Source organism: Prunus avium, chromosome 6 (genome assembly GCF_965620075.1).
Source record: "Prunus avium chromosome 6, drPruAviu1.hap1.1, whole genome shotgun sequence".
NCBI classification, from domain to species: domain Eukaryota; kingdom Viridiplantae; phylum Streptophyta; class Magnoliopsida; order Rosales; family Rosaceae; genus Prunus; species Prunus avium.
The window spans coordinates 10,487,734-10,505,949 of NC_142289.1; the positions used below are offsets into that span (position 1 = coordinate 10,487,734).

The 18,216-nt window shown below is 36.2% G+C and overlaps 2 protein-coding genes across 2 annotated transcripts; both read right to left on the reverse strand.

Annotated features, from left to right (window-relative positions):
• Window positions 1-3,035: 3,035 nt before the first annotated feature.
• On the reverse strand, window positions 3,036-8,239 carry LOC110773243 (DNA-binding protein, putative (duplicated DUF1399)). The gene is made up of 9 exons (XM_021977743.2): window positions 8,080-8,239; window positions 7,583-7,752; window positions 7,152-7,269; window positions 6,810-7,064; window positions 5,878-6,333; window positions 4,848-5,386; window positions 4,391-4,589; window positions 3,979-4,134; window positions 3,036-3,871 (listed from the first exon to the last, which is right to left on the reverse strand). The coding sequence occupies exons 2-9, from the start codon at window positions 7,738-7,740 to the stop codon at window positions 3,236-3,238; spliced, it is 2,517 nt and encodes an 838-aa protein (XP_021833435.2). The 5' UTR covers window positions 7,741-7,752; window positions 8,080-8,239; the 3' UTR covers window positions 3,036-3,235.
• A 4,639-nt stretch (window positions 8,240-12,878) lies between these two features.
• On the reverse strand, window positions 12,879-16,071 carry LOC110773242 (endoribonuclease E-like protein). The gene is made up of 6 exons (XM_021977742.2): window positions 15,780-16,071; window positions 15,170-15,447; window positions 14,669-14,834; window positions 14,114-14,358; window positions 13,380-13,567; window positions 12,879-13,270 (listed from the first exon to the last, which is right to left on the reverse strand). Exons 1-6 carry the CDS (start codon window positions 15,970-15,972, stop codon window positions 13,057-13,059), a joined length of 1,284 nt encoding a protein of 427 aa, XP_021833434.2. The 5' UTR covers window positions 15,973-16,071; the 3' UTR covers window positions 12,879-13,056.
• Between the last annotated feature and the right edge of the window lie 2,145 nt (window positions 16,072-18,216).

Genomic DNA, 18,216 nt, shown 5'->3' on the forward strand with positions numbered 1-18,216 from the left:
CTCTCTCTCAACCTTCATGTTTTTGAATGTTTCAGTAGGTAGTGCCCTGTGGGGTTTTCCTTGTTTTAGTTTCTGGTTTCGTTTGTTTCTCTCCCGCTTGGTCTTGCCCTTCCGCTCATCACTCTCTTTCTCACCTCTCCATTCGCTGGGCAAACCCTCCCTTCCCTGACAACATTTTTTTTCTTCAATATTTGTAGAAAGATGTTTATTATGTGTATTTAACAATAAATTTAACGGAGTGGACAACATTGATTAACGGTCCTAAACATTGGAACTGAACTGGCCAAATTGAAAACACAGGGACTAAGATAATAGGGTTTTCTTAGAAATTGTGAAAATTTAAATTAAAAGATGGGGTGAACTAAGAGAACTGTGGGGTTTAAATAGAAAATCTCTTTTTAATTGGCATAAATTTAGAGATTTGTTAGGCAAATTGTTTCCTTTTTTCTTTGTTAGGGCAGTTTCCGTTGGGATTTTAATACCCTTCTTGGCTTTGTGTCGTTTGGCTAATTAGACTCTACTCTTATCTATTAAGAAAATTCCTATGTTTTGGGGAAAAAGGTACATTTCTTCCTTTTTTGTTGTTGTCAAATTTAAAATAGGAAAAAGTCTTTTGTTTAAATGATTTTTTCAATTTGAGAATAATAGTGTCCATATTTTTTATTTATTTATTTTCTTTTTAACGAATGATAATATACTTATTAAATTTTTATTGTACCTATAAACTTTTATCAATAATAATCTACCTATTATCTTTTATGAATTATATTTTACCTATGATTGTGAGTTAATAAAAATAGTATCTATACTATTCAAAATATTATGTACATGTCTTTAATTTATAACAAAAACCCTAATAGCTTGCATGCATGGACAAGTGTACATAATTTTTTCAAAGTAACGCACTTATTTTATATATATATATATATATATATATAATGTACCTTGGGTAAAAAAAGAAAAAGAAAAAAGAAAAAAATGATTTAAGGATATTTTTTGGTCAAATTTGTAGGGATTTTTTTGGGTCGAAATTCGAGGGTTTTTATTTTGTCGAAATTTTAGGGATTAGAGGGAACACCAAACAAAAAATTGGAGTCATTAATGTGCTAAAAATCAGGGAGCTAATGACATGCTTTAAAATAAATTAAATATAAACCATGAAGGCAGATCGCATATATTGGAGTCATTTTTATCTAAGATTCTTAAGTTATGTCTAGAATTAAAGTTGTAAGGACATCTATGTGAAGAACCCAAGACGGCACATTGCAATGGAAAGCCTGAGCACACAGAAATGATAAAAAACCAAAATAATTTTATTCAACTAAAGAAGGGTACATACGCTTGAAATTGAAGATGACAATCCAGTCTAGTAGGATAGGAGCCCCCCCACCTAGCCAACTTAAGAATCTTAGATAAAAATGCTAACTAATTAATAATATTATGGAATAGGGTTGAAAGAAAATCAACAAAAGCAATGGCAATGATGATGGTTGCCAAATAGTTTGCAGATGCCGCCTTTCTCACAATCTGAAGTGCAAAATGTCCAGCATTTTCCACCGTCTGGGTTGTCATCCGCACCAGGGACACACTTTCCAAGTTCAGGATGATCAGTACAACACTTAGAACCTTCAACAGTTTCTATCTTCCAAACTGAAATTTAAAAATTAAAAAAAGACATTTAATTAATTCTCCAAAAAGATTATAGTCTTAGTGCGATATATATGAACCAAAAATTAAAAAACAAAAAGCCTCTTGAACCAACTCTGCAATATATAAAATTATATTACAAAATATTTACGGAAAAAACAAGTGTAGACATGGGTTTACGCATTTGAGCAAACTCTAGATTCTTAGATTAAAAGTAATTAAAATTGATCCAATTTGGGTTTTCTATCGACTCATACACTGATCATAAAACAAAAGAAAACCCTAATAGCTTGCATGCATGGGCATCTGTTTGACCATATATATAGGAGATTGAAAAGCCTAACTAACAGGAAAAAAATAAAAAATATATGATTGAAGATCATTGAAACAAACCATTGGTGGTTGACAAGAGCACCAAAATGAGGACGAAACAAGGGATTGTAAACTTAGCCATCGTAGAATTCACTTCACTTCTTCTGCCAAAAAGTTGGCGACGATGTGCGATTTATATAGAGAGTCAAAAGTCATAAATATATAATTACGTTCAAAATATATATGGTATTTTTAGGGAATTAATTTACCTGAATTACGTTGTTACAAAATCTACCAATATATAAAGCAAAGTTGACTACTGAAATGTTTGAGAATTAAGCCTAGTCTTCAATCACGCCGGTTGCAAAACTAGGAAAGGAAACGCATACTTTCTTTCTTTTATGGGGTTTTTATTATTATTTCGAAATCAATTATCTTTCCTTTCAAGATGCACTAGTTATTCCTGGTATGATACTTCCCCTAGGATTATTCTTCTTGTAATTTGCTTCACAATAAATTTTCCGTTTCTTCTATAAAAAGTAGAAAAAGAAAATAATACCAAAATAAAGCAGAAATTATATATTTTCCAGCTCTACTTGTAATAGAATTTGCTTCACTGATAATCAAAATAATATCATTACTGATATCATTGATAAACATGATCAAAGCAAGGATGGAGTATCTTTCAAAATGCCCGTTCTAATACCACACCTCTTCATTTTGAAAGTTGCCGTTGCTAAAAATTTATCACGTTTACCGACCTTGGTCTGGCCGGAAGACGGCCTAGGTTGGCTGTAATTTGCTTCTCTCTCTAAGCTTTCTAATATAGTTATTTTGAAAAAAGAAAGAAACCAAAACGAAAACCTTTTGTACTCCAAAATATTCAACTCAATTTACATATAACCTATCAATGTGATGTTAGTTGGATTGGATCTGGCCTTTGATGTGCTCCCAAGTGGTTCTGGGTTCAAATCCCCTTGGTACCCATTTGTGTGAGTTTCCCCCTTTCCTTTCCTAACTTTGGCAAAAAATTTACACATGCAATGCAATCCACAGAGAGCACGAGAGTTCAAACGGAATGGAAGGTATATGCGCAATTATAACGCTGTATTTTATTTCATATGATACAATTTACAACACAATAGATGATAGCATACAACAAGAATTTGATGATTGACAACGGAGCATACAATGATACAAGAAGTATGAGCGCTGCATAAAACTTTATTATGATGCATGTAATTTCATCATGCTGATATTCCGGGTTGCTTGGGAATCAAGCAACGGCTACCTCATTCACACGAGTGGACGCTTCGTTTGGGTGTCCACCGCTCTTCAGAATGCTTCCACACCCACCACCACAACCACCGCATCCACCGCAGCCACCACAGCCACCACTCTTCAGCATGCTTCCACATCCGCCACCACAACCACCACCACAACCACCACCTCCACCACACCCTCCACAGCCGCCACTCTTCACCAAGCTTCCACATCCTCCACCACAACCACTGCCACATCCCCCACCACAACCACTGCCACATCCAGCAGAGGCACTCCTTATTGCATTTCCGTACCCACTGCCACATCCCCCACCACAACCACTGCCACATCCAGCAGAGGCACTCCTTATTGCATTTCCGCACCCACTGCCACATCCCCCACCACACCCTCCACCTTTTTGTGGCATCACTACATCTTCAGTCACCTCATTATTCAGCCCTCCTTCGGTCACTCCTGAAGAGGTCAGGTTGGTTGTTTTGCCTTCCTCATGATTCTCATTAATTTCTTCAGCTACACTACCTATCTCCTTCGCATTAACAGAAAAGCCATCATATCCTTCCTTCTTTAGCATATCACAAAATATGAAAGCCAACGTGATCCCAGGAACTAGCATCGATTCTTCCTTTACCTGTTCAATTTTGAAGTAAAATAAGTTAAGTTTTTAATTAACTGTGAAAAATCACAGGGAAGTGATCCGACAAAAAAAATATATCAAGGGAACTGATCATACAGTACCCGGACAAATCCGGATTTTAAGTCAAGCAATGCCACTGCTTTGCCGTAAGGATCTTCAGCAGAGAATTCAACCAAGGTCATGAACTCTTGTTCACTTTTATGTTTCTCACAATGTTTAGATTCATAGTCCAGCTTTCTTCCGCGGAATAATTTGACCTGTACCAAGAGATAATTAGGAGACATAATCTAGTATTCCATCTCAGCAATTTATCTTCATACTGAGATGAAGCACTCCAATATCTCCAAAACATTACTTTGCATGCTAGTGGCTAATAACAATGACCAAGAGAACGTTATATCTGGTTGAAGAGCCAATCCATGTATGTGTATGATGGCAGCAAAATAAACTAAAAAGCTCTACAATTATGATGTGACTTGGAAATACATAAGCGCATGGATCATGAACGCATACCATATTTTTTCCCTGGAGAACAAAGAGGTGGCCATCTCCATTGGGAATTTTTTTAGGGTGAAGGAACCAGTGAGAATCCATCAAAGACCATCCAGTCCCTACAGACTCTGCAAGAGTAGATATTTTTCCAGACTTGGTAATTCCAATCACCTCTTTCTTAAGAATGGTGTTTGCCCTTGGATTTGCCTTTTCAGGATGCCTGTAAATACAATCCATCCAAGCCGGCACAAAGTAAAGGTCAGAGCTTCAGAATACATCATAAAACGCAAAAACATTCACAAGTTGCATGAGAAGCAATTATCATTCTGAACATGCGAACATGCTTTCATACTACATATGTATAAGTTTACATTCCAGTGGAGAGAGAGAGAGAGAGAGAGAGAGAGAGAGAGAGAGAGAGAGGGAACCACATGCGTGAAATTCGTCACATTAGTGCATGCAACAACAACATGTATACCTCATTTGCAGACTGATAAGCTTTGTGCCAGTTTCATCAATCACATGTGTGAAATTCTTAGCATCTTGATCTTTCCCAAGAAAGGGCAGGAAGCAAGAACTTTTGGACAATGGCCGAGAACGAACCATGTGGAGTGCATGTTGTGCTAAGGCTGGAACAGTAAATGACACAGCAATCCGAAGGTAGATTGGTTTCGAGTTCTCATTTCCAGAAGTTGGCACTACCTCCAACCAATTTTCTGCATCTAGTTTAGAGAGTGGGATCAGGAAGTCTTGAAGAGAGAATGAAGTAGAACCCAATGTTTTATATGTCTTTTTCATCGGTAAGTGGGAAGGTGAACGGGATATCAGTTCAAAAAGCAGCTCTCCAGTAGGTTCACACTGGAAACAAGCAACCTGTTTCTCTCCAGACTGGGACAATATACTCAGTCTCCGCTTAGCGTGAAAGAATAGATCATGTTGGGTCTTACTAAATGAGACAAAGAGACTTCCTTTGTGTCCCTCTGGTAAGTTCCTAACTTCAACAAACTCCAAAAGGACCTGGAAAATGAATAGGGAAACAACTTAGGAAAAATAATTACAGTATAATTGGCTCAGGTAGGAGGCAGCATGTGTCCTTATTTAACATCTGAATGAAAAAAAGGTGCTCACTTATATAAGCATTGCCTCAAAAGTATAAACATATAACAGAAATGAAAGCCAGCTACGGTGCTCATTTATATATCAACACACTTAATTCAAAAGCATGCTCAAATTTTGCTCAAAGTACTATCTCGGTTCTCAATTTTCACTGGAGGCGAAGTATTCAATCTTTACATGTAAATTACGGTTTTGACCAATGAAATGATGAAACATTTCTAAATCCATATTCTTAAAGGAACTTCTAAGGTGAGAATCCACAAGTAAGAGGAAGCTGTAGACTAAGTTCCATGTTTAAATTCAAGGCATCTCTTCGTGTCATTTCTATAGTATTTCCTGATTACAAGGAATATAAAAGGGAAAGAGAAAGCATGCGAGGTAAAGAAATCTACCTCCACAAATTTAACCTCTGGAAGCTGAAGTACTTTCTGATACTCGGTGGATGCAACTACATCCTTGCTCATCATGCTAGATTTGTAAGGTGTAGTTGTGACAGGACATGGAGCACTGCCTCTATGCATGGCCCCTGCCTTCCAATACCTTGTACCAAAGGCCTCTTCCCATTGCTTGGTAGTTCCAGAAAACCCAACATCAAGTTTCTTCCCTTTAGTTCTGTCAGAGTCCATGTCATCATGCTCCAATACCTTGCCAAGGAGTTCATTCAGGTCTTTACAATAAGATACAGGATGCAATTGGTGAGAATGCCAGATAAGGTCAACGTCGTATGTGGGAACACAAAAACGTTTTAGAGACTTCTCTCTGTTTCTCTTGATTAGATGAAGAAACCCTTTATACCTAGCCACAGCCCCTTGAAGAAATACATCATGGTTCATATGGGGTCTGGATACCTGTCAAAAACACAAAAAGGCAGGTAAGCCAGAAGAAGCAAAGAAACAGAAAAAAGAACAATGGAAAGTTAGAGGGGAGAATCATTCGGGTGGGTCTTGGTGTGTTTATTTGTGGCTACAGGTGTTATGTGAAAGAAGGACAGTCTCTATATAATACATTATGCAAGTAAATTTAAAATTTATGATAATTGCACAATGCTTCTTTCGACCCTTGAATTTGAAATGCATGCAGGTAATAGCATACTATATAAACTCTCCTTGCATCCAGTTACCACAAGGAAATCTTTCGATGGCCTCACAACACCAAATAAGACTCTAAGAATGTGTTCCAATCTAAAAGTACTCCAAATGATAGTTCCTTTTATACCGATAATATGGAACCATATAAGCACTTCATTCCAAGACATATTACTGTTAACACTTGATAACTCAACATACGTATTCTATCCATTGTATTAGCTGCAATCTCATATTACCTGGTAAAAGAAAGGACTCTGTCTTTTAACAGCTGAAATCAGATCATATTTGGTGCATTTTTCAAGTCCAGAAATCCGTTCAGATATATCCTCTGACAATGCCTTATTTAAGTCTAAGTTGTAGGGTTCTTCTGGATACATACTATTCCAAATTTCTTCAGTTTGCCCTTTACAAGAGCCTTGAACCGAGGATAACACATTAGAATTGTCAAGGATCTTTCCATAAAGTTTCTCACAGTCAGTCTTGTATTGAACCTGAATAACAAACCAAAAACACTAAGCTTAGCAATTCAAGTCATCAAACAAAGATAACCAGGACTATAACAGTTCAGAGAAGCCTACAGGATTTAGTCTGTGACAATGCCAAATCCATTCACAATCAAGAGGTACAACCAAAGGTCCTTCAGAAATTTGGAACTCAGAATATTTGGCAAGCATCGGAAGCCAACAAGCATTATACCTGAAAATAGAATTTTTGGAACATGAAGTGTAAAGATCAAATGCCACAATGAAAATCCAATTGAAAACACAAATAGATTATCATTTTATGAGACTATAAAGCAAACCCGATTAGCTATTAAAAAATATATAAAAAAAACGTACTCCTTATTCCACCACAATCGAACAACCAGAATTGAAAACAATAGGAAACCAGAAAACAATATTAAAATATTACAAATGAAAAACCAAAAATGTGATCTAGTACTGGTACTGCCCAAGAATCTAATGCACCCAAAAACTGAAGAACTGAACCAAATCTACAGGACGTGTACCTATAGATTGCCCTTTCAAGAGCAGGCCCTTCATATAGAAACCGATTTCTATCTACAGCAGCAAGAAACAGAAGCTGCTTTTGGGCTGCAGCCACAAGGTCTATGCTTATGCCAATGTTCTGAGCTTTGATCCACTCAACCTCTTGTTCCTTCTCCATCTCTCAGTTTCTCTAACAAAAGGAACACCAAATTTCAGTACCTTCATAATTGCAGTTTCCATTTCTCATCATCAATCTAATAGAAATAGAAAGCTTCAAGATTCTTGAAATTCAAAAGCAAATAACACAGAGTCAACGCATAACCACAGTAAAGACCCAGCATAAAATTCATGCGCACAAGCTTGCGAAAAATCTCAATTTTCCAGTTTTTGTTTATTCACTCAGTAATTAACACGAAAATCACCGCCGATAGGAGAAATCAAACAAACAATAAAAAAAAAAAGAGCTTTGAAAATAAATAGAGAGAGCTTCAAAGCATCAAATGCCAATTCGAATTACCAGAAAGGATTGGAAGCCTAAGTTTGACCAGTTCGCCGGAAAGTTGACTTCGCCACCGGAGAGTTGTTACGCGCAATTTGAAGACTGATTTTTTTGAAGCTTCTTCGACTTTTTTCTTCTTATTACAAGTTACTACAAAATAGAGATTTTCGATCAGATATTTATAGTAAGGAATTTGAAATAGTACACGGAGGATCGTCCTATCCTCAGTACAAGTTATTTTTAAATGACAGAAATACCCTTTATGTTTCAGATAATTTCCAGCTAACTAATATTTTCTCTATTTGCCCTTTTACTTAGAGATATTTAGGGCCTGTTTGAGATTGCTTTTGGAAGGGCCAAAAGTGCTTTCTAATAACTAAAAGTGCTTCTGACAACATTTGGCAGAAAAGTTTAGAAGCGCTTCTGGGTCATAGAAGCGCTTCCTGGAGAAGCACCTACTATGTGCTTCTTCAGGAAGCACTCCCAAGTGCTTTTACATGAAGGACTTTAATTTTTTATGAAAATTCAATATTTTTATAATAAAAGCGCTTTTGTTAGAAGCGATTATTAGTAGAAGTACTTCCTAGAGAAGCAGTCCCAAACGAGTCCTTAGTTATATATCCATTCTTAGCACTAATGATATAGATAAATCCTATACTATTTAATTTCTAAACAAACTAAAAAAACACCCAAATTATGACAGCTGGTCCTAGTGAATTTTATTTTGATTATTAAATTACTTTGATGCCCTATTGAGTGTTTTGGGTTTTTTTTAATGAGGTTTTGGGTTTGGCTTGTTTTAAGCAATCGATGCCAGTTTTGTAATTTATAAGAAGTTAAAAGCCTCTTTATTATGTTGTAAATAGGTTTTGGGTGTGTTTCTAAAGTCCATTTCATATATAATTTTGGCTTTTTATCACAAAACGTCCCTGACGTTTACGAAACTATCAGATTGCATCCTTAAAGTTTTTTTGTATCACTCATGGTCCCTAACGTTAATATGAGTGCTCTTAAATGGTCCTTCTGTCAACAAAAACTGTTAAATCCAAGGATATAATCGTCAAATCAATCCAAAATTATAAAATATATATTTTTTATTTCCTTCCCTCCCTTCTTTCTTCTTCTTCTTCTTCTCTCTCCGCCAATATCTATTCTTCTGCTTCTCTTTACCTTCTTATAGGTCAGCAGTGTATTCTAACAGGAGGAGGATGCCAAAATTAGCTTTGCTTGTCTCTCATCCATTCAACAAAATTATCAATAATCACAGGCCATGCTTGATCCGAATCATAGTTTTGAAGGTCCGGAAAACTTATCTGCCAAAAGTAAAGATTCATTGAATTAAAACAACTCAGTCAGAGAGAGAGAGAGAGAGAGAGAGAGAGAGAGAGAGAGAGAGAGAGAGAGAGAGAGAGAGAGAGAGAGCAGGAGAGGAGGGGGGAGGTGTTGGGTTCTATAGAAGTCAGAAAGTTAGATCCAGGTACAGGAAGAGCTAATATCTCGAATGGAGGTTTTCACTTTTATATTCCCATTCTGGGTTATTGTTTAGTGTTTAAGAGTTTAAACTATCAAATAGGTCAATTAGACTTGAGATTATTCCTGAGTGCATTCTGATTCATCACACAACTCACTGATTGCATACTTATAAATTATTCATGAGTGCTTCAAAACCTTTACTTTACCTTGATAATACCCATGCCCTACTCTTGCTGTAAAACAAGGCCGTGAGGGTAGCCATGAGAAGCCATCAAACAAAGCTTATCTGCCATGGCCGAGAGAAACCAGTTTCAGAAACCAAATTTCTCTCCTTTTTGGTGCGTCGTGCCTCTTCTTCACACCACCATAAACTGATCCATTCCTGGACCTCAAAACCCAAGATTTCTCACAATTTGGTCTTTTTCATTTTGAGCTGCAGCCACACATAATAAAAATCGAAAATAACAAAGTCGGATGTTATGTCATCCAGTTGTTTGATCGATAAATTTCTGATCTCAGAATCCAGGTAGGATTTCTCACGTCAGACAAAAAGTGTTTGTTTTCTTCCACCTTGCTAGGAAAGAAGAAAAAGGAGAGAGTGACAGAGGATAGGAGAAAAAAAAAAGAGAAACAGAGAGAGGAGATAATCTGGCGGAGAGAAAGAAGAAGAGAAGAAAAGAAAGAGAGAAAGGGAAGGAAAAAAAAAATTATAATTTTGGATTGAATGACGATTATATCCCTGAATTTAACAGTTTTTTTGACAGAGGGACTATTTAAGAGCACCTACATTAACGTTAGGGACCATAAATGATACAAAAAAACTTTAAGGATGCAATCTGATAGTTTCGCAAACGTCAGGGACGTTTTGTGATAAAAAGCCTATAATTTTTTAATAATTTGGGTCTTTATATTAGATATAATAGTAAATCTCCTTAATTATTATTCGTCTCATATAACCAAGTTAATGCATAAGGTCATTTAGAGGCCACTTTTTATTTATTTATTAAACAACAACTGTGATGAGCCCGTGCACAAGATTTCAATATGGGACCTTCTCCAATAAAATTAAGTTGTTTAAATATCACTCAAAAAGAAGAAAGAGCAAGTGACATTCAAAAAAGAAAGAAAGAAAAAATCATTTTTATGGGATAAGAGATTTGAATTCGGGTACGAGAGACCATACCTAGAATCCTATTCAACTAATCTATACTCACGTTTGCAAATAACAAATCACATTGATTGTATATTTTTCTAATCCTTTAAATGTTAATTGAAGTGTAGAAATTTAGAACAAGCTCTCGAGCTTCAATTTTTTTCCAACTTAGGTTCTTGTGGCTTTTTAGAAACCTTATAAAGATGGAAAGGGTCATTCAACAAGTGTTTGATAGTGTATTTAAAAATAAAATAAAAATAATCGTAAACTATAAGGGAAAAATAGTTGCTCACATACACACACTATTAAGGTTCAAATATGAGACTATTGATCTGCAAGTCAATACATTTTTTCACTGAGCTAGATTCCGTTAACTAAAAATTATAAAATTAAGCAAGAAGTATTTTGTAGAGTGTTTGTAAAAATTGATTAGTAATTAAAGAAATGTTTAGGGATAACAATAAGTGAGCATACATCTTAACATCTCAACATCTTATATATATCTCTTAGCTAATGATTAATTTATTATTATAGGTAGCCAATCTTCAACCACAAGTCCTTAATCTAAATTCTGGTTGGGCTAACAAACGTGTGTATATATCAGAAACCGACAACATAAATAATTCCTAAATATCAAAATAATAATATATATATATACTAATTTGGTCCCTATGTACAATTATGTAATTTCACTTCCCAACAACAGCAGCGGGCCAGCTTTCTTCTTGCTTCTGTTAGAAGGTGATAAAAAAGGCAAAGTGAATGACCTAAAAAGACATGGGAGTTATAGCTGCTAGAATTAAGCTTAATTTCCAATCTAGAAACAGACAAATAGGAAAACGCATGCAAAACGTGCCCATCACGCCATGCGTATGCAACCTTTTTTTGTTTTGTTTTTTTATATGGGTGAGACTGTCTGTGCGCATGCGAACCTTGCTCTATGTCTTTGTCCTATTTTTCCGTGTACGACACAAATTAGAGGTGCTTGTAGTACAAGGAAGGGCGCAGTACCAGACAGAATGCAATACAAAGCATCACCAAATAGGTGCGGTACAAGAGTGCTTACTTCTGAGACCAATTGTATTAGCAATTACATCATTGAAGATATAAAGGACATGATGCAAAATAATACTGAGTTCCGCTTTGTCTTCGTTTGTCCAGTGTCAAGCAAATTGTTAATTTTCAATGAATGTTTGTAGATTCCATCATGAGGAGATTTACATAGTACACAAATATATAGAGAGATTGAGTGAGGGCAAGAAACCATCATACAACATGCCTTACCCTCACTGCAAACGTTATCCACAAATTAAGTTATAAAGGCCGAACACTAATTACAAGGAAACCTTAAATTAAGGAAAATGTGGTAATCACAACTCACCAATTAGGTAGAGTGGTGACTACAACCTAACCTATACAGAAACTTTCAAAATATCTTCAATACAAATGAAGTGGCACACCGCCTTGCTCGAGTTGCTTTGAATAACGATGCTAGAATTGAATGGTTTGAGGAGCCACTTGATTTAATTTAGAATTCTCTATTATTTGATGTTTGTAATTGGGGTTTATCTGTTAGTCCCCCGTTTTGATTTTATCGATCAATAAATTTCCCTCATATTGTCGAAATTCATTAATGAAAAAAAAGGAGAATCAAAATTTTGGTTAGATTATTATTTATTTTATTTCTTAAAAAAATTCATTAAACATGAGCGGCCTTGGTATGTCCTTGTAACAGGTTCGTCTTCTGCTTGGACAGCCTCCAGGCGTGTCGCTCTTTTACAAGCACGAGGTTGTGCTCATAACCAAGCCATTGCCTCCCCCTCTTACCTTGTACAAGACAAAGAAGACGTGGAAAAGGAAATCTTGGGAGGGACGGTGAGATTGGGGCTGAAGGTGTTGGGTTCGTATACGTTTAAGCCGGGTAACCAAGGTAACACGTTGCGGCTCTTCTGCGACCGTCTCCGGTTTATTAATCATGATAGTGAAAATGAGACCGAGGTGGTGACAATGGCGGGGGATCATTCCACGGTATGCAAAGCGTATTATTACTGAACACAAGGTTGGCTTGATTGTTGGTTTGTTCCACCAGCAAGTAGCTAGTGGGATAGGTTAGATTTAGAACTAGATTTTACCTTGTATTTTGTATTGAGACATTTTGTTTATTTATCGTTTTGGTTTGGTTTCTTTTAAAGAAAGAAAGAAATGGCACTCAAATTTCTATTACATCCTCTGAAGTGTCAAAACAGAGCCAAACTAAGAAGATGAAGGATGGCATGATGCCATAGTTCACTACTCAGCTTCTTTGTAAAACTAAGATTCTTCTCCCACATGAAGATGGCATCCCGAAATAAAGCTGTCACTAAAGTACTTCATAATTCCTCTGGTTTGGAATCCTCTGTTTGAGACTTTTGATCTGTGCTTCGTTCCAAATATTCCTCTTCAATAGTTTCCTTGAGGATGAACAGCCTTTGTATAACCACAGGCTGAGTCATCTGCTTGGCTTCCCTAATGTCAGTTTCTTCCGCATTTAGATGGTATGCATCAAGCATGATCTTAATCCACTTGTGAAGCTCTTTGGGCGTACTGCTCAACCACAAAGAGGAAAATACAGGACATGTTACATTGCAAAAATGTAACAGATATTGCTATTGCCCAACAAAAAAAAATCTGAAGAAGAAAGGGGCTCTCTTACGTGTATACGGCTTTGGGGTCCTTGGCTTCAGGTCCATCACCAGGGGAGAAAGCTGTTGCCAATGCCGAGAATCTCTCTTCAGGATCTGTAATGTTCAGCAAATGCTTGAGTAGTTTTATTTCTTTTGGCGCAATGCTCCGAAGACTGCTTTTTGTGGCTTTGTACAAATGATACATTATGTCTTTGACCTGCATTAAGACATCCAATCTTAAGAATACAAGGAAGAGCAAGCATTTGAGCACATAAAGGCAAACATAATATTGCAGTAAAGACTATAGAATGGCCGAAGCTTGGGTTAAAGAAGCCAGAGTTGCTTGATGCCCTAGTAGCTTCAAGAGAACACCAATAGAAGAATAAAATTATTTTGTAGGAGTTCTGACAGGACAAATGCAAGCACGTATACATGTCTTTAACGCTATTATTTTCATTTCTTCAAGTGCTTCTATGAAAAAGGTAGCATCTCAAGTCATTCTAAATTCTAATAATACTTGATAGTTCTCAGAGAAAACATTCAAGAGTATCTTACTGTAGCTTCTATAATGACTTATACACATTCGTACCTCAGAAATAATTGAATAAATCCATTGCTTGGTTTTTTCTTTAAGCATAGTCAAACCATTCTAAGAATAACTGCTAATTTATCCTTCCCATGTGCATCTGTGACACATTGATGGGTTATGAAAAATATCCCGTAATCCAACATAAGCTCATCAATACAAGGTTGCTGACCATACCTCATTCTTCATCGTTGTGGACTCCTTTGCAGAAGCCCAAGCACTGTTTATCAATAATACTAACGAAGAATCAAGCTCCTTTGCCTTGGCAAGGCTTTTGATCTTCTCACATGCTACATCAACTGAAGGAGAATTTAGGATGTCATCAAATTTGGCCTGAGCAGTATCTAATGTCTCCACATATTCCAGCGTGTTATCATAAGCACTGACAGCAGACAAGCATCTAGCACCCAGCCGGGCCATTGCTGCTCAAAAGTTGAGACAATCATATAAGATAGGTGAACAAGCTACAAAATTGATCTCTAGATGGAAAATGGAATCTGTCATTGTAAGTAATTAAAGTCCAAGACGTAAATTGCACATCATATTTTCCCACCCATAGACACACAGGTCAGAGTTTGGCAACAATTTGTGAAACTTCTTAGTGTATTTGAAAAGTATATTGAAAACCAGAGACTCTCACAAGTTCATGTAGGTCAAAATCAGGTCATCAGCAATTGTTTCACGAAAATAATCCAAATACAAACTTTGAGATGATTGAGCATGTTCAATTACCATCACGATCTTCCAAACTATCATAAACTTCCGAAAGTAGATTAAGGTGGCGAAAGAATTCCTCTGTGAAGTCTTTACGTCTCCGTGCAACTATTGCATTAACGTCAGTTGGATTGTCTTGTATCTCCTTCAGAAGTTCACTGTGCCTTTCCATTTCATCATCAATCTGCAATGCTCACTCCTGATCAAACATAACCGAAAGGACCTCTAAACACAAACAATCATGTGTTCACAAGAATCTTCACCCTTTCTTTCACATGTTTGGTAAATAGTAGGAAAAAAAACGAGAATTAAGTGTATAATCTCATTAACTTCCATTACTTGGGACCTGGAAAACTAAAACCACCGCTAAATCAAGAACAATACTTATCTAATTTGGGGTCTCCAAGGTAACAAAAGGCATAGCTTCAAAAATTTTGTTCTTCTTTTAATTCCTTACTTATAACAGAAACAAAGAAATATCAATATAACCAAAAGAACACGATAGAGACATTTACATACCTTCTTCACCTTTCTCCCCAAAGAGGTGAACTTTTCTTTCATAGTTGGATCACCCTCCATATCTGCCCGTGTCCTACACCGGTTATAAAAGCTTTCCCTATATTTCTCCCAATCCTCCCTAAATACCAAAAGCTTCCTCCATTCCTTTGCCCTGGGCTTCTCATTCATGAAAATATCAATTATCTTATCACAAAATTGAGTCATGGTGTAACCCTCAGCAACTTCAACCTCTACTTGCTCTCCCATTTGGGCAGTGGCTATGTTACTTGCTTGAGGACCTGAAAATAAATTCCCATTTTTAAATTCTAAACAAACCCAAAAAAACAAACAACATATTCTCACCATTACAATTGTTCAATTGCCTACGGGGGAAAATGAAAAGGGTAAACCAACAAATTAAAATGCTGATCTTGGGCTTTTTTTTCTGGGTTTTAAAAGACTTTAAAAACCCACCACAACCAGCTAAATTTAGTGGCAAATGTAAATAGAGATTCTTACTCTCTCATTTCTTTCTTTCTTTCTTTCTTCTTCAACAACCAAAGTAAGCTCAGAAAAGAAAGATAGGCTAGGCAATACTGAAAAAAATGAACGAAGGTGATAAAGTACTTACTGGTAGTGGGGCTTGACTGGGCTGCCCTTGTCTTTCTTCTGTGCTTGGACTTAAGAGAGGCAAAGGATATGGGTGGTATTAGAAGGGTTGTTGGGTGCAGATTTTCGTTGAGTGGGAAGAAAGTTGTGGCGTCGAAGAAGATGGAGGGCTTGGTTATGGAGTTTGAGAGCTCTAATGCCATGAAATTGCTCATGGTGTTGCCTCGCTGCTGCGCGCTTTGGAGCAGAGAAGAAGTGGATGAGTGTCGCAGCAGTTACTGATAAGATTAAAGTGATAATTAGTGACTGCTTGATACAGAGAGCCCCTGTTGAGTAGATACACAGAAACCACTTCGGCGTCGTTTCGACTCATTTATGCCACCAGCGTAATTTATAATTAAAAATCTATGGGAAATTTGCATAAATGCACCTGAACTTTTAACCATGTGTACGATTACCACATGAACTTTCAATTTTTCCTATTAACCACATGAATTTTGCAAACTATAGCAATTTACCTTCTATTTTAACTCCGTTAAAATTTCTATTAAATAAAGTCACATGTTGAATGTGTGATATTTTTTAAAGGACATTTTCATCAATTTATCTATATATATAAAGTAAAAGACAGAGAATGATGAAACATTCAAAATATTAAAAAATGCCTTGTTAGAATTAAAAACTTACATTTTTAAAACTAACATAAGAAAGAACAAAAAACAGAATTCAACCTAATTAATTAGAGATTTACTATTTAAATCCCGCACTTCTCTTTGTTCACCCCAATACTTAAATCATTAAGCTGTAAGTTTTATTATTATGTAAAAAGACAAAAAAGTTCATCCAACTTAATCCTTAACCCTACCTAATACATCTATACACACACCCCACACACCCCACTACTCTTCATATTAAGTTTTAGAAGGACCTATGCAAGAAGCACAATTTGCCTAACAAGAGTTTGTCCTTTTGGGATGCCAATGTAACCACTATTAGGCTTCTAAGGTCTGCTGCCCGGAAGGCTTGGGACATGGATCTTCCAATCCCGAAGAACTTGGGCTGGGAAGCTGTTAATACCTATGGCTGAGATTTGTTGACGCTCATCAAGATATTGCCCCCACATTACCTTTATCTAAGATGGAGATAAATTTTTCAGCAGGTTTTTCAATTGCTATTTGATATTTTTTTTGGCACTCCCTTCGACAGTACTTGATTTATATATATTTCTCTGTTTCAACCTCCATAACAAACTACAATTTCCCATATGATCTAATCACATGATAAAAATAACTTGTGAAAACAACAAAATCTCATGTATACTAGAAATATTGTTTAATGATTTAAGTATTAGGGTAAACAAAGAAAATTGTGGGGTTTAAATAGAAAATCTATTTTATTTCTTATTTTTTCAGCTTGGGGTGTATTTAAGGGTAGTTTGGGAAGATAGTGGGGTTTTCTTAGAAATTATGAAATTTTAAATTACAAGTTGGGGTGAACTAAGAGAAGTGTGGGGTTTAAATACAAAATCTCATTAATTATCCCCCAACCTCCCCCACCCCTTCTCCATCATTCCCCGACAGCCCCCTCCTCCCCCACCCTAAAACTCCCCTCTCTCTCTCTCTCTCTCTCTCTCTCTCTCACACACACAACTGCACAAACAAGAGGCCAAACTCTGCAAATCAATAACAAATTCAGCAATATTTAATTGATTTCTTTATGAACGTTAATTGACAAGTTGGATTTTACTAGCATAAAGAAAAAAGGAAAACGACATGATTGCTAGGTTTTAATGTTAAGCACTATGAACATAGCTTTCACTTTTTGTAAGACTTCACCTTGATTGATTGAATTGCAAATTGGTAGTGGACGAGAAAGATGTAGGAAGAGGCGAGAGATAATATGCTTGATTTTTGTAATTTTTGTAATTAGTTTCAAATTTTTTAATTTTTTAAATTATAGTGATTTGACTTAATGGAAAATTTAACAAAATTACACGTAGGTTGTAAATTGCTACACTTTATAAAGTTTAAGTGGTTAATAATGAAAATTAAAAGTTTAGGTGGTAATCTCGCACAGACCTAAAAGTTCAGGTTGTATTTTTGCAAATTTCTCAAAATCTATCTCTACTATTATAAAGCCAGGAGAAACAAAAAAGAAACACCCCTAAAACAAAAGAAATCTCAAGATGCATGAAATTCATATTTAAAATTTCCGAAGGGTATTGTTGTAAACAATCAACAAAAACAAAAAAGAAGCCAAAGAAGAATGGGAGAACAACACGCGTAAAAATAAAAAAGTAAAAAATCCGATCGTGCGAGAAAACAAGCAAGAGAACACATCCCACACCCACAGTATGCAGCAGTTTGTGAGTGGTTTAATTAAATAAACCTACCCAGGATACAAAATGGGAATGTGTAAGAGAAACCAGGAACCAAAATTGCTCAGAATCAAATATCGAG

What these genes read in the sequence shown, in the direction of transcription:
- LOC110773243 (XM_021977743.2), bottom strand. Translation starts at nt 7,740, where the DNA reads ATGGAGAAGGAACAAGAGGTTGAGTGGATCAAAGCTCAGAACATTGGC. An exon ending in AGAGTCCTTTCTTTTACCAG is followed by an intron (nt 6,334 to 6,809) that starts GTAATATGAGAT and finishes TGTTTTTGACAG; the next exon opens with GTATCCAGACCCCATATGAA. An exon ending in TTCTCCAGGGAAAAAATATG is followed by an intron (nt 4,135 to 4,390) that starts GTATGCGTTCAT and finishes CTCTTGGTACAG; the next exon opens with GTCAAATTATTCCGCGGAAG.
- LOC110773242 (XM_021977742.2), bottom strand. Translation starts at nt 15,972, where the DNA reads ATGAGCAATTTCATGGCATTAGAGCTCTCAAACTCCATAACCAAGCCC. An exon ending in CCAGTCAAGCCCCACTACCA is followed by an intron (nt 15,448 to 15,779) that starts GTAAGTACTTTA and finishes ATTTATTTTCAG; the next exon opens with GTCCTCAAGCAAGTAACATA. An exon ending in TGGGGAGAAAGGTGAAGAAG is followed by an intron (nt 14,835 to 15,169) that starts GTATGTAAATGT and finishes TGAGCATTGCAG; the next exon opens with ATTGATGATGAAATGGAAAG.